This window comes from Nomascus leucogenys, chromosome 9 (assembly GCF_006542625.1).
Source record: "Nomascus leucogenys isolate Asia chromosome 9, Asia_NLE_v1, whole genome shotgun sequence".
NCBI lineage: Eukaryota > Metazoa > Chordata > Mammalia > Primates > Hylobatidae > Nomascus > Nomascus leucogenys.
Genome location: NC_044389.1, coordinates 36,243,632 through 36,259,589, shown reverse-complemented (window position 1 = coordinate 36,259,589; position 15,958 = coordinate 36,243,632). Strand labels below are relative to the sequence as shown.

General features: G+C 35.4%; 1 protein-coding gene and 1 non-coding gene across 2 annotated transcripts; one reads left to right on the top strand and one right to left on the bottom strand.

The window, feature by feature from the left end:
* Nucleotides 1-1,465: 1,465 nt before the first annotated feature.
* GNRHR (gonadotropin releasing hormone receptor) lies at nt 1,466-15,672 on the bottom strand. Its single transcript, XM_003268425.1, has 3 exons — nt 15,133-15,672; nt 6,031-6,250; nt 1,466-1,864 (listed from the first exon to the last, which is right to left on the bottom strand). Exons 1-3 carry the CDS (start codon nt 15,652-15,654, stop codon nt 1,620-1,622), a joined length of 987 nt encoding a protein of 328 aa, XP_003268473.1. The 5' UTR covers nt 15,655-15,672; the 3' UTR covers nt 1,466-1,619.
* LOC115836808 lies at nt 8,703-8,853 on the top strand. Its single transcript, XR_004031818.1, has one exon. It is a non-coding gene; the product is annotated as a small nucleolar RNA SNORA62/SNORA6 family (small nucleolar RNA).
* Nucleotides 15,673-15,958: the final 286 nt, after the last annotated feature.

The following is a 15,958-nucleotide window of genomic DNA, read 5'->3' as shown; positions in this document are numbered from 1 at the left end:
ATGAATGAAAGAGTGATTACACAGAGGGAGTTCAATTGAGACAGAACTGGAAAATAAGGTAGGATATGAAAAAAACAACACAACACTATAAAACTGAAGTATGAGAGGAGAAAATCAAAGAAAAAAAGGACTTACCATTAGTTGGCAATTTACTTTCCACAATATCACACACCTGGAGTATTTAGAAATTACATTTCATCTTTCATGTGGCACTACATAGCTCATATAAATATAATGGTATCTTACCTATTTAAAAAATATTAAATGGTTTAATTTCTTTTAAGACTCTTATCATGTTTTTCACATTAAATGGGTATTATACTCCCATTATTTTCATCCCTTTCCATTTTTCATGGAAGAGGTAGACACAAGCCTGAATTAAATAAAGAGGTCTTGTTGTGCAGACGTATTTTAGAAACCATACTATTTAATGTGAATATCAGTAGGTGTTAGTTGTGCCATGGGCTGCTGTGGCAGTCTAGTCTATCCCCTTAAGATTGTGTTTTTTAAATGCACAAAATAATACAAATAGGACTGAAATGAAAACATCACATGGAAATATAGTGTTGTGTATAGACTGCAGGTTAAGAAACCCTGCATCAAGATCTTTCCCTCCTTCCCCCAACATTCTCTTTCTTCCTTGATCTGTACAGACTGAAGCTGTAGTTTTCTCTCCAGAGTTCCTTTTGTGTATCAAGCATCTTTTTGCTTGTGCATTTGCTTAATTTTGTTTTAATTTTTCTCAGTTTTTTATGAAATATGAATTTAGTAAGATCAGGAGATAGACAAAAAATTCTTCACATTATTAAATTATGCATAGTTTAATATACTATGAGTATCAGTGTGAGTATTTTCTTAGTTGCATTTGGAAACATTGTTATTTTATGGCAGTTAATTGCCACAAACTCCATAGACTGTACAGCCTAGAGGAATGTTCTAAACCCCTGTCCAAATCCTAACCCTCTAAAATTTCCCTTTATATAGAGGTACTTCACAACCTGTACCACATAAACAGGATGAAGTTCGAGAACTACTCATAGTCTTGTCGGGTTGGTGGAGTGGTTGGTGGGGTTGGTTACTGACTCCTCCAAATGTCAGAATGCTTTTGAAGCCAAAGAGAAAAAGAGATCCATTTTTTTTTCTTTTTAACTACAGAAGGGAAAGTTGATATTATGGGCAAAGGCTCTGTGCTCTGTGTGTTATGTAGCATAAAACTCTAATTGCTAATATGCCCCTTTTAGACTTGTGTTGTGGTTTCTCACCTTTGTTTTTTTGGCATCCTTGTGCCTTAGGCTGCAGGTATTTTAAATATTTGTACATTATTATGCAAAGAGAAAGTGATAAGAAACCTACATAATGTGTTATATGAGGTCAGAAAAGGCAGAAAAGGCAGAGATTAATTTAGAAGCTTATGAGGAAGAGAAAATATTTTAGTATTTTTCCTGAAGATTTTTCCTTAATAATTGAGGCTCTGAAAATGGAGTTTCTAAAAGAATGATAACTTAAGTGTAAATCCTGCTTTGTTTGCATGTAAACATGCTCCAACATTTGTGTTAATCATTCCCAGATGGATTCATTACCTTACCCTTCTTCATATGATTTCTTGTGTAGTCTATCAATCACAGAGAAAAATATCCATAGATAAGTGGATCAAAGCATGGGTTTAAAAAGGCAAAGAGAAAGAAGAAATTATTTACTGGGTCTGACACCCTGTTTAACATTTCAGGATCAAACCAATACCAAATTCCTAGGACATAGTAGGGAGTCCAGCAAACAGTAAATGAAGTGGCAAATGCAACCGTCATTTTTAGAGTCTTCAGCCGTGCTCTTGGTATATTGTTCTTGGACTGATTCAGTTGTAGTTCTATTGGATGGAGAAAAAAGCAGGTGTTTAAAGATCAGTTTTCTTACAAAACCAAAGTGGACAAAAAGGAAGACAGCATCACTAATTCAACTTAATCAATGGGAGGAAATTTCCATTATTTTAAATAGTAATAATTTGTTTGAAAAGCATGTTTTAATAAGAGTTTTCTGCTATGTCACATAATGAATAGAAAAGTTTGAAGATGATAGCGCTCTTATTTCTGCCAAACTAATCTGGATTTGAAATATGGGGTACTCAAACTCTTAACATATAAATTTAAGAGAGTTGATGAGGTTGAGCTCAGTTCAATTATTTTTTAAAAAATTATTTTTTTATTTTAATAGGTTTTTTGGGGGACTGATGGTGTTTGGCTACATGAATAAGTTCTTTGGTGGTGAGTTCTGAGATCTCGGTGGACCCATCACCTGAGCAGTGTACACTGTACCAAATGTGTAGTCTTTTATCCCTTGCCATCCCCTACCCTTTCCCCCAAGTTTCCAAAGTCCAGTGTATCATTGTTATGCCTTTGCATCATCATAGCTTAGCTCCCACATATGAATGAGAACATATGATGTTTGGTTTTCTATTCCTGAGTTACTTCACTTAGAATAATAGTCTCCAATTCCATCCAGGTTGCTGCAAATGCCACTATTTTGTTCCTTTTTTATGGCTAAGCAGTATTCCATAGTACATATATACCATATTTTTTTATTCACTCATTGATTGATGGGCATTTGGGCTGTTTCTGTATTTTTGCAATTGCAAACTGTGCTGCTATAAACATTTCTGTGCAAGTATCTTTTTCATATAATGCCTTTTTTCCCTCCTGGGTAGATACCTAGTAGTGGGATTGCTGGATCAAATGATGGTTCTACTTTTAGTTCTTTAAAGAATCTCCACACTGTTTTCCATGGTGGATGTACTAGTTAACATTCCCACCAACAGTGTAAAAGTGTTCCCTTTTCACTGCATCCCTGCCAACATCTATTATTTTTTGATTTTTTGATTATGGCCATTCTTGCAGGAGTGAAGTGGTATCACACTGTGGTTTTCATTTTCATTTCCCTGATCATTAGTGACGTTGAGCATTTTCCCCTATGCTTCTTGGCCATTTGTATATCTTCTTTTGAGAATTGTCTATTCATGTCCTTAGCCCACTTTTTGATGGGATTGTTTGTTTTCTTCTTGCTGATTTGTTTGAGTTCTTTGTAGATTCTGGGTATTAGTCTTTGTCAGATGTACAGATTGTGAAGATTTTCTCCTGTGGGTCGTCTGTTAACTCTGCTGATTATTTCTTTTGCTGTGGAGTAGCGTTTTAGTTTAATGAAGTCCCATCTATTTATCTTTGTTTTTGTTGTATTTGCTTTTGGGCTCTTGGTCATGAAGCCTTTGCCTAAGCCGATGTCTCGAAGGGTTTTTCCAATGTTATCTTCTAAAATCTTTATGGTTTCTTGTCTTAGATTTCAGTCTTTGATCCATCTTGAGTTGATTTTTATATAGGGTGAGAGATGAGGATCCAGTTTCATTCTTCTACACATGGCTGGCTAGTTATCCCAGCACCATTTGTTGAATAGAATGTCCTTTCCCCACTCTATGTTTTTGTTTCCTTTGTGAATTCTGACTTCAAAACAAAACTATGTTCACTGAGTATCTCTGCCACTAAGGATAGTAAGTATCATGTGTGGATGAAAGTGTATTACCCTAAATTATCTATCTCAACTGTGTGCTTCTTTCTATGATATCTGAAATAATTTCACTTTTCATATTAATACAGCCTTTAAAGTTCATAGGTTACACTTGTGAAGAAATTTGCTGGAAATGAATGGAATTGGTGACTTTTTACAGTCAGGCTGCCTACCTGAAATTTTGGACTTAGTTCTTAAAGGCAAAAAGGTGCAATTTTGAAGTGCTCAAAATCTGTTCTTGTATTTCATGATTGAGAACTTCTGTGTTAAGTAAGAAATACTCCTCACACACTGTATTTTTTTTTAGGGAAACAGATAATGCTATTCAGAAATAGTCATTTTGAAATTTCTTATTAATTGGTCACCAAAGAGTGGACTTATAGAGGAGAACATTTACATGCATGGGGTTTTAATTATAAAACTAATTTTTGTCTGGAAATATTAAACTAATTTATTAAATACAGACTGATTGTGGATTTTTGGGAGACAAAACTAATTACTGTTTACTCTGTGCCTTGCTAGAGGCTTTGCTCTTTTCACATACTATTCCTTTTTTTTTTTTTTTTTTCTTGAGACGGAGTCTCGCTCTTTCACCCAGGCTGGAGTGCAGTGGCGCGATCTCGGCTCACTGCAGGCTCCACCCCGGGGTTCACGCCATTCTCCTGCCTCAGCCTCCCGAGTAGCTGGGACTACAGGTGCCCGCCACCGGGCCCGCCACCACGCCCGGCTAATTTTTTGTATTTTTAGTAGAGACGGGGTTTCACTGTGTTAGCCAGGATGGTCTCGATCTCCTGACCTTGTAATCCACCCGCCTCGGCCTCCCAAAGTGCTGGGATTACAGGCGTGAGCCACCGCGCCCGGCCCTTTTTTTTTTTTTTTTTTTTTTTTTTAAGAGTTTCACTCTTGCTGCACAGGCTGGAGTGCAATGATACAATCTTGGCTCACTGCAACCTTTGCCTCCCGGGTTCAAGCGATTCTCCTGCCTCAGCCTCCTGAGTAGCTGGGACTACAGGCATGTGCCACCACACCCGGCTAATTTTTGTATTTTTGGTAGAGACAGGTTTCATCATCTTGGTCAGGCTGGCCTCGAACTCCTGACCTCAGGTGATCCGCCTGCCTTGGCCTCCCAAAGTGCTGGGATTACAGGCGTGAGCCACCGCACCTGGCCTTCACACACTATCATTTAATCCTCAATATCTGTAAACTTTGGTGACACATCCATTTAAAATTCAAAAAACCATCTTTGCTTAGCATGTGACTGAAAATGAAAAAATATCAAGACAACCACAACATGTCATGCTTTTTCTTCTTTTGAAACATCATCACAGTTGATAATTGGTTTACTATTTATGACTTTTCTGCTAGACTGTAGTCTCCATGAAAGCAGGATACTTACTAGATTTTTCTTATTCACCGTGGTATCCCCACCTAGCACAGTTTCCAGCAACATTGAGTAGTCAGTATGTATTAATCAAAGAAATAAAATAATAAATAAATAAATGTGTTCATAGTATTTATTGCTTCCTGACTCTGCTTTTTTGTTTTTCTTCTTATGTACTGCTCATATTTCTTCAGATTAACTCCTATTTGAGATTCACCTTCTTATTTTCCCTCTACCCTTCTTAGATATCGCTTATAAAATGGAATCTCTCAAGACAAGATTTTGAAGGCAAATTGTTTTTACAGTATACTTTTTTGGAAATATTAAATACCATTTTGTGCTGGCAGGTGGAAACTGCCCAATTCCCTATTAGAGAGCATCACCATGAATATTTTCTTTTGAAAATATCTACTGAGACTATTCATGCTATAATAATTAAGATGATTTCCCTGATAAGTTGTAATAGATATAACTTATGCACTGTGTCATTGATAACATGTCTTTTGGATGTCATGCCAACACAACAATGTTTATTTCATAAATTTATAAATTTTAGTTTTTGGGAATGCACCATTTTACTAAAGCAAAAAGGTACAAACACGTGTGAAGTTTTGAATGAAATAATCAATTACATAGTCAATATTTTGCATATTAACATACACACAAATGTGCATAGTTTATGTTGTGTAAATATATGGGATTTGAATATAAAATGAAACAGCTTACTTTAGCTAATTTATTGGATAGCATTTAACAAGTTGTACTTTGCTATAGTCTAGATATCACAGTTTGTACTTGCTGCCCAGCATAAACCATTTACCAATGCTTATCTTGGGTTTTAATGGAATAATCATTCTTTCTTCTTTAATTTCATGGTGCAAATGTAGAACAGCAGAAGATATTAAGTTACCTTATCTGTAAATTGAGGATGATAAAACCATAATAAAAATATTACCTAATGGGGTGATTGTGAATATTAAATGAGCTAATATATGCAAACTGCTTAGAACGGTATTTGTCACATAGTTCGTGCCACTCTGTTTTGAGTATTGCTATTTAAAAACTGCCCACAAATGACACTAAATCTAAGGAATACACACCATGGGGGTCCTGCTGAAGGACCCGTGTCAGGGTGAAGATGATTTTTGCATTGCAGATCAGCATGATGAGAAGAGGGATGATGAAGAGGCAGCCGAAGGTGAAAAAGTTATAAAATGCTTGATGCCACCATTGTGGAAAACTGCAGTGTGTTACACATTGAGAGAAAACTTTTGTCTGTCCGGAGTTGTCTGTTAGATGAATCATCCTGAAGATGTATAACTGTATGAGACAATAAAAAAGCTATGTTACTTTTTTCCAAATGGTATTTGAAAGTTTTCTTTTTGGTACTCTGCTAGCCTTCTAACATGTTACCTACAGAAATTTCTAAGCTCCTTAGTGTTATACTTCTGACGTTTCTATGAAAAGTCATGTGAATATTTACTTAAAATATGTTTGGGTAAGTGTCAATAGATCTATAAGATTTTGGATTTTTTAGAAATTATTTCAACCTTGAAGAATAATCATCTCTCAAGGATTTAAATGTTGTTTGTATTTCAGTTGCCAGTACAATTATGCTGAGTAAACTTTTTGCAAGTGATTTTACTCATAAGTTATATCTGCAGTAACTATAACTGTGTCTGACACTTAAAATGTAACCCCCAAAATACATATTTAAATTTTATTTTAGAGACAGAAACCCTATTAAAATGACATTTTGAAAAACGGTCAAAAGACATGAAGAGACAGTTGCTCAAAGGATGATGGAACATGTCAAAACAAACAAAAAAAAACAAACAAAACAACCCAGGAACCAGCTGAAAAGAGCTTCCACTGGCGAAATCTGGGGCAGTTTAAGCATCAAAATACAAAAAAGAAACTGATCTAAAAGAATGAGAAACTATTGAATAAAGTAAGGATCCATGAGCCCATACTTACAAAAATTACGAGATAACAAAAACAACAAATAAATGGGGGGAGAAAAACCTCTTCCATAATGTAGAATGCCAACTAATAAATGAAAAGGAATAAACAGAATTAGTGATTAACATTTGGTAATCACTATAATAAGTGATTACAGCAAGAATCATCAATAGTTGGTAAAAATAGTGGGTGGAAGTTTGAGGAGAACAGGATGTTTACAAAATCTCAAAGTATCAGCCTGCAGGATACTTATTCATTATAAGGAATAAAATAATAACTTTACAGAAGAGAAATATCTAGATAAGTATGTTAACATTGCCAATCATGGGACCTATCGACAATGTCTGTCTCCTTATGTAATGCATTGAGAACTTAGCATCACTAATTTGGTATTTTTGCTTAAAGTGTATAACCTGAATCTAACCTTGAGAGGACAAATCCCAACTGAGAGACATTTTACAGACTGACTGGTTTGCACTCTCCAAAAATGTCAATATGATGAAACACAAAGAAAGACTGAGAAATGGTTCCAGCTAAAAGAATACTAAAGAGGTATGCAACTGAATCCACCACATAATCTTGGATTTTCTTTTGTTAAAAGGGCAAAAATTAAACTGGGAGAACTTATGAGCTCTGAATAGAACATATCAATTAAATAGTGGTATTGTATCAGTATTAAATTTCTTATTTTGACAATCGTTACTGTGGCTGTGTGTGAAAGGCCTTAAACACACATTGAAGTATTGAGGAGTAAAGAAAAATCATGTCTACAACTTACTTTTAAGCAATTGGGAAAATGTACATAAGATAAAATAAATAAGCAAATGTAAAACGTTAATATTTGAGAAAATCTGGGTGAAGGTATCCAGAAATCTGTATGATTCTTGTAACCATTCTCTGAGTGTCAAATTATTTTTAAAAAGCCTTTATCCTACAACTTTTGAAAACACAAACTGAATCAACAATTAAGAAAATGTTGCAAGTAGTTTTCAAAAATAAATTCTAGTGGACATTTGTTCATTATTCCTCTATTCATTAAACACTTCTTACCTACTTATTTATAAGCTTTTCCCCTGAGAAGTTTCATTTTACTGTGAAACATTTTTAAAATGAAATGATGAGAGTGTAAGCATTTTTAAATTGATAGCAAATAAATTCAAACAAGAACGTTACAATATTTTTTATTTTAAGCAAATGAAGGATTCTTTTTTTAAGTTTTTGATTGAATTAGAAAATTTTAATTACAATATTAAGAAACATGATTCTTTTCTACGCTACCAACAAAAAACACTATAAAATATTTTAAAAATTATTTATTTTTTTTAAAAGACATACTCCACTCCCACTCCCATCACCTCAAAAGGGAAAGAAACCTTGGCCCTGTTAAATAAGTTAAAAAGTTGATTTTCAGTTTCAGAGCTTTTTTCATTTTCTAGGGGAAAAAGTGATTTTAAATTCATCCACTAGAGGGCGTCTAATAATTTTACTATCACTCCAGTCAAGAAACCACAACAAGTGCATTCAGCTAATTTTATCTTATGATTCAGACTTTTTTCCCACATTACAAAGTGAGCCTTTTAGTTTTCTGTAATTCTTCTCAACCTGACCTTATTTAAAGTTCAGCTTTGAATTAGATCCAACAGAGGCTGTGAGTTAAAGTCTTTGGAAGGGTTACTTCACGTAGAACCCAAGAATCTTATATTTCTTTAAGGTTTTGGCTACTTCTCTCTGCACCATCCCATTTGGACTTGGAACCATATGACCTGAGTTTTATTTTCTACTCTGCCCTGGGCCACATTTTCATCTTAATATTTCGTGTTTTAAAGGCATAATGATATCACTGACTGGCTGATGAAATCACAAGTGTAGGTAGTATGCTGCATGAGGGGCAAGTTTTTTGCTAACACCACAAAGGTCTCTGGCCCAATGAGTGGAGTTTGATAGTAGTTCTTGTGACAAGTGTAATGTTATTGCATGCCCGTTTTGAGGAGAGATGAAAACGTTTGAAAAGCAGTGTGTGTTTTTTCTGCATTTGTACGTATTTTTTGCTCAGGCCTCTCAGGCATTACTTGGCCTTTCCGTTTTCACACCAACTCGGTGAGTTCTACTATAAGATTCTAAAAAGATGGGTTGTGTGTGGTTCAAATTGGTTCGTTTGTAACTGGAAAAAATTTATAATTAAAAAAATAAAATATGTTTAAAAAAAGCCATAATGAAACTTTCAATTAGCAGTGACTTTGAAACATAGTACTATGATCGAGTTAATGGCTATCTTATTTAACACATGCTTATTTTTTAAACAACTCTTTGGTAAAACAAACTATAGCTAGCATTCTCTGTTATAAAAGATAAAGCAGTTATATCCTTCAATCAGGGAATTTAATATTTGGTAGTGGAGATTTAAAATGTATATGACCCAGGTTATACAAGATAGACCAATAAATTTTAAGAAAGGTACAATAAAGTGTACACAAATTCAGAATCCTACCTGCCCATAAATTAACTTGCTATTGTCTTAGTTCCGTTTATTTTGTGCTCCAAGGCCATGTTCATTTGAATGATTAATATAGAGATCCACTTTGCTTTTAGTTGTTCATCTGTCCTTGGATTATATTTCTTTAATTTCGGTATATTTCTCCTCTCTTGTCCCTGGCCCTGGTTCTTATCAGTGTTTGCTTTATTTTGCCATAAACAAGAACATTCCGTTTTCATTTTTCACAGTCAATTGCAGTTGTTCATTTCTTCTTAGAATATTATCTTTAACACTCACCTTACCCACACTAATTACGCCCTTACCTAGTGTTGTCCAAAGGTAATTATCTTCAGATGTGTGCTTCAGTTTCCTCATCTACATACATGGAGAAAATAGTAATAATATCTACCTCTAAGGCCTATCATCACAATAAATGAGTTAATACATGCAAAGCACCTGGAATAGTGCCTGGGACACAGAACTGTATAAATCTTAACCATTATTATAATTAAAACTTGAGGCACACAATTTTTATATGTATCCCTATGCATTTATATATTTATAAATGTGTATCATATATATTTTTTTCTTGATGTGTTTTAAGCATCAGTTTTCACTTCAAGCTTTTTCTGCCTTTTTCTTCCCCAGCCTCCTACAGATAAAAAGGAAATAGACAATATTGCAGTGTACAGGGGGCAGAGTTGGGTAGAGTGTAGCAGTTAAAAGAGCTGGCTGTGGATATGGCCATATATAGACAACTAGATATACTGATATACTGAGATTTCCACGTAGTAGACAGTAATCTTGGGCATGTTATATAATATTGGAGGTTTAGTTTCTTCATGTGTAGAATAAAGATAATGATTGTACATAATTTATGTGATTGTTGGAAGCATTATATGAAATATTGCATGTAAAACTTTTTTATTTATTATTTATTCACTGCCTGTTCTGTGAACCTAGCATGTAAAAGCTTTTAGCCAAATTCCTGGCACATATTTATGTCCTCAAGCATTATTAATCATCATCAGCATTATCGCTGTTGTTATTTCTGCTAGTAGCACAGTACTACGTCGTAGCAAAATGTTTGGCATATTGTACCTGTGTGATAATATTTATTGAATTTAAACTGTTTGCCGACGTCAGTAGTGCATTCTACACCAGCAAATTCTCTATGTATTAAGGCAAGCCTCCACACATCTTCAGATGACATATCTTTACTCTAAGGACTAAGGAGTGGCCCACATTTCTTGCCGGCAGGCCTGGGTTAACCATAGAATTTAAAAGCTGTCAATATGTAATACTCTATATTAGCACAGATAAACTAGTGATAAGCTTAACACAGATAAGCTATGAACTCTTTCTGCAAATAACCTGCTACTCTGGAATTCTTGTGGTATTAAATGACTCTTATTAGAAACCATGTGATTTTAAATTAGATATGGGCACATCTAATTTAGGAAATGTCTTCTCTTCAGTTTATATTTACCACCCTAACCACAGACGGTCTTAAACCAAAGCTATCCCAGGGTGTTTGCTGCTTTTTCTTTTCCTCCTTCCCTCCTTTGTTTTTCTTTTCTACCTTACCTCCTTTTTCCTCCCCTTCCCTTCTCTCCCTCCCTTCTCTTCTTTCCCTCCCTCCCTCCCTCCTTCCTTCCTTCCTTCCTTCCTTCCATCTTTCCCCACTTTTATATACGATACCTCCAAGACTTGAATTACTGTGCTCTGGCATGTATAATTTGCAGATTGAATATGATAGCTTTGTGACCAGGGAGTAGTGTGGCCAAATTTACTAATCAGTCAGAATGCATGCTATAATTTTGAAAAATTTGAAGTAATCCACTTTTATATAAGCATTTCGTTTTGCTATTTCTTAAAGAACCAACAATTCCATACTCATATTTCTGTACTTTTTCTTTCCTGACTTCAAAAACTCTTTTATGAAGGTAAGAAGAAAGGATGGGCTTAGGAAGAAAGGAAAAGAAGAAAAATAAACACTAAATTAGTATTTAAAATTAAAGTGTAAAGTCTTAGATGATTTTATAAATTGTAGGACTTATTCTTTACAATCACTCTTTTAAATGTAAGTAATTTGCTCAGAGTCACATAGCTGGTAGGCAGTATTACTGAGATTTGAGCCCAACTCCATTTGAATCTCACACTCATGCCACTTTTACTATCCCACTGGCTTTTGGACTTTGTTGCAAGGAGATATGAAGTCTTCAGTAACTGTGACTGGGAGCTAGTGAATAACAAGTGGAGGACTGGTCCTCCTTTCCCTCTATTTTCACCAGAGCGGCTCCACTTATATCTGTTTCATTCATTATGGCTTTTTGTACAGGATTTTTTGTATAGGATTTTTTTATGTACAGGATTTTTTGTACTGTATTTTACTTAAAAATTTTTAACAGACACAAAATAATTGTACATATTTATGGGGTATATTGTGATATAGAATTTTTTAAAAAGAATTCTATTACTAGCATAAAGTTTGAAAGCTTCTGTGCCACACTGTGCTAAAACTTCTGAGAATGCACTGCCAAATTATCACAGAACATAGCTTCTAAGGTTAATAATGAGGAAAGTGGAAAATCTAGGAGGCCAATTTGAAATTTGGTCATTCTGAGCTGAGGCAAAATGTCATAAATTCCCAGATCCCCAGCCCCGAGTGGTGAAAACATGTTTGTTAAGTTTTTTTTTTTTTTCAACTGAGATATGAATTACTCAAATAATAGAAAATTGGTATGTGCACCAAAGGATGAAAATTAAAGTTACCGTTTTAATGTAAATTAGGCACAATAGGATGTGCCTTTGTCTATTATATTTTTATGATTGACCACAGAGCATGGTGAAGCATGAGACACACTCATCATGCATCACACTCTAGAAATAAAAAGCCCTCTTTCTCTCTCATATTCCTCATCAAGTATATGTAACATTAGTTATGGGATTGAAATCTGTTTTATTCAGAGAAATTGAAGAGAGCCATAATGAAAGGAAAGAATAAGACAACACGAGTCCAACAGAGCGCGTGACCCTGGGAATGCCAATGAATCCTTTTAAATCAGTGCTTTTTGAACTGCAGGATATGCTCAGCAGTGAGCTGTAATCAACAGTAAAAAATAAAACGTAACAGAATAGAATATTTATTTCATCAAAATTTTTTCTCAGTTGTGTGTGTGAGAGAAAGAGACAGAGACACAAGCAAGGTTTCAGTGTAGTGTGTATTTCTTACTTTGGATTGTTGCAAAAGGACTGGAATGCCATTGACTTCAAAGGTTTAGACCTTAGCTGTCTTATATATGAAATAGGGATAATAACACAGCTCTGATTTACCTCATACAATTAATGTAAATATCAACATTACTTATGTGAGGTTATTCAGGAAACTTCAGCAAAGTGCTTTAAAGTGTTGTTGAAAGTAAGGATGGGTCATGTGTTCTACAAAATAAAATAACACAATTTTCTGTGGCTCAAATTCACATAAATCTCTCTAGTAATGTATTTGAGGTCAGACTATTACATGAAATTCCTAAGCAATTCAAAGTTAAGTTCCTATTTTCTTTTTGCTACATCAAGTTAGATAAATATTTGGCATTATCTTTCTATTATTGCTGTTAATACTTAGATGAAAAGAATTGGATTGATAAAGCAATATTTTATTTATAGCTTCTAGGAGACTTCTAAGAAGAATCAAATCGTGAGTTTGCCCTTCAGTTATTATTGCAAATAGGATTATGTCTACTTCGGTTTGGATTTTAATCTACATCAGCATCTCAAATTACCAACTACTTGACACATAGTTGTAATTACACAGACCTTATATTGCCAACAGTCATGTCCTAAAGCAAATGATTTTACTTCTCATAGCCTGCCTTCCCTCTCCCTTCTACAAACAAATAGGCCGACAAACAAACACTCCCCTTCTCAACGGGATCATTTCAGTGGTTTTACTATTTTAATTCCTTGGCTAAAAAAATTGGAACTTTATTTCCCCCGCTCTATTATTAACTCTCTCAATCCAATTTGTTGTCAAGTTTTGTATTTTATTTGAAATGTCTCTTTTACTATCTATTCTCTTTAATACCACCCTAGCCCCCTGATCACCTCACTGCCAGATGATTTTTTAAAAAGTCTTTGTTTTATTCCACTCCATTTGGGCCATTTGTGCCTACATAAATTTTCCCAAAGCCTTTTTTTTTCTTTTTTGAGACAGTTTCTCATTCTGTCACCAAGATTGCAGTGCAGTTGCAGTGGTGCATCATGGCTGTCTGCAACCTCTGCCTCCCAGGCTCAAGCAATTCTCCCACCTCAGCCTCCCAAGTAGCTGGGACCACAGGTGCGTGTCATCATGGCCAGCATTTAAGCAATTTTTTTTTTTATAATTTGTTGATATGGGGCCTCCCTATATTGCCCAGTCTGGTCTGGAACTCCTGGGCTCAAGTGATCCTCCCACCTCAACCTCCCTCCCAACCTCCCGGGTAGCTTGGACCATAGGTGCGAAAGTGGAAAGAAAGAATGTGGAAAATTTTAAGAGCATAAGCCTTAGCTAAATCACCTCATTTCAGGTGATATATTTGCTAAACTTATTCTTATATATTGCATCACTGTGAAAGAAATCATATATTTTTCTTCAGAAAATGAAAACATTTTAGTTATTCCCATTATTCTTATTATGAAACACACACATATTCAAAAGAAATATTCAAGTGAGAAATTGATGGGATAAAACAGTTATCCAGCTTTCTAGTGTCTTGTGCTATATAGTGAGTTCTGCATGGCAGTTTTTTTTTGTTTTGTTTTGTTTTTTAACCATCTGGTCAGTTAAAAAAAGTCTAGATAAATTTCCATTTTCAGAGGCAAGTTTTGGAGGATCCTAGTTAATTCTGATTTATTTCTTGACACATCCTTGTATCCTGGGTTTATCATGTAGTACATTTAAATGCAAGAGAAAACTTGTTCATCTGCTATTAACATTCTTTGTTATTTTCAAGAATTTGTCCTTTTCTTCGGGGATCTGATTGTTAAAATGGCAGGTTCAGCAGGTCAGTTAACTAGGCTGCCTCTGATGAAGGCAACCTGGAAAGATGACTGCCCTCTGTGGGGAGGGCCTGTGCCTCCTCTGTCAGTCATGTGGCTTTCTCAATAAGCTGCCTCCAGCAAAACTCAAGCTAAGTTTAGGGAACTATTTGGATTTCCAGACATCCAAGATGTCTTACTTTTCTTCTATATTCAGTCCCACTTAGCTGCAAACTGCAGAGCCACGTACTAACCAAGAATAATTCTCTCTAAGCTGCAGTGACAGAATTCTTAAAATTTCCACTGAAGAAACCCTAAATAAGAAACATTATAAATATTTTCTACCTAGGCAAATTTCATAATTCCTAAAAATTATCTCAACTAAACATTAAAGCCATGTCAACAAGAACAAAAAGAAAAATAGATAAAAGAATAGGATGGAGATAAGGTCAAGTTTGAGAATCTCAATTTTTTGGGGGAAGCATTTGCTACATAACAGAGATTGTGTGAGTATTAAGTAAGTATTAACCCCCATGTTACATTTTATCAGTAAAGGAACTGAAACCAGAGAGGTTAAGAAATTTGCCCAAGGTAACAGAACAGAGCCAGAATTAAACTTCACTCTCTGACTTCCAGAGCCCAAGCTCTTAAAGGTAATACAGTACTTCCTTTGATAAGACCTTATATGAAATTTAGATAGGAAATCTATGACCACCATATCCAAATAAGTTTGTGTATAATGGCTTACCTGTGGTCCTGCAAAGACACCACTGAGGATCCAGGCCAGGCCAACCATGGACTGTCCGAGTTTGCCGTTGCTTTTCAAAGCTAGGGGCCTCGTGATAGCCAGGGAGCGGTCCAGGCTGATCACCACCATCATGAAGGCTGGGGCATACATGGAGAAAAGCTTTAGATAACTGAGAACTTTGCAGAGTAACTCTCCAGCATACCATTGGACTGTAATGTTCCACATCCCATCCAGTGGCATGACAATCAGAGTCTCCAACAGGTTGGCTAAGGTCAGATGTTTTAAGAGCAGCTTCATTCTTGAGAGCTTTTTCCCTTTCTCTTTCTTCTGTGTCCACTTCTGAAGTTTCAACAAGAAAGAAGCATTAAAGGTCGCGGAGAGTAGAAAAAGAAAGAAAGTAATCGTCACTCGGATCTTTCCAGATGAGGTCAGAGTGGGGAGGTTGCCCTGCATCAGTGGGATGCTGTTGTTGGTGGCTGCACAGTGATTGTGATTCTGTTCAGGAGAGGCACTGTTTGCCATATTTTCCCAGGACAGAGCTTCAAGACTTGTGTCTCTGGCACATCTGATATTTTATTGTAACCGAATCTAAAGTCCTGTTTTATTTCTGCCTTCTTTAGATGGAAACGTCACAGGTTTAGACGTATGTCAAATTTTGTCCCTGAGATACTTAATGTGAAAGATCAAGGTTAACTTGTTTTGTGTATTGGTAATCCAACAGAGTGCTAAAACAGAGCAGGCCAAACGCATTCTGAGGGCCACATGTAACTGTAGCACTCAGCAGATGGTCTGGCTTTCACAACACTCTTCCTAAGTGAAGGAGGAT

What these genes read in the sequence shown, in the direction of transcription:
- GNRHR (XM_003268425.1), bottom strand. Translation starts at nt 15,654, where the DNA reads ATGGCAAACAGTGCCTCTCCTGAACAGAATCACAATCACTGTGCAGCC. An exon ending in GTGTCTTTGCAGGACCACAG is followed by an intron (nt 6,251 to 15,132) that starts GTAAGCCATTAT and finishes TGTCTCATACAG; the next exon opens with TTATACATCTTCAGGATGAT. An exon ending in CCTTCAGCAGGACCCCCATG is followed by an intron (nt 1,865 to 6,030) that starts GTGTGTATTCCT and finishes TCCATCCAATAG; the next exon opens with AACTACAACTGAATCAGTCC.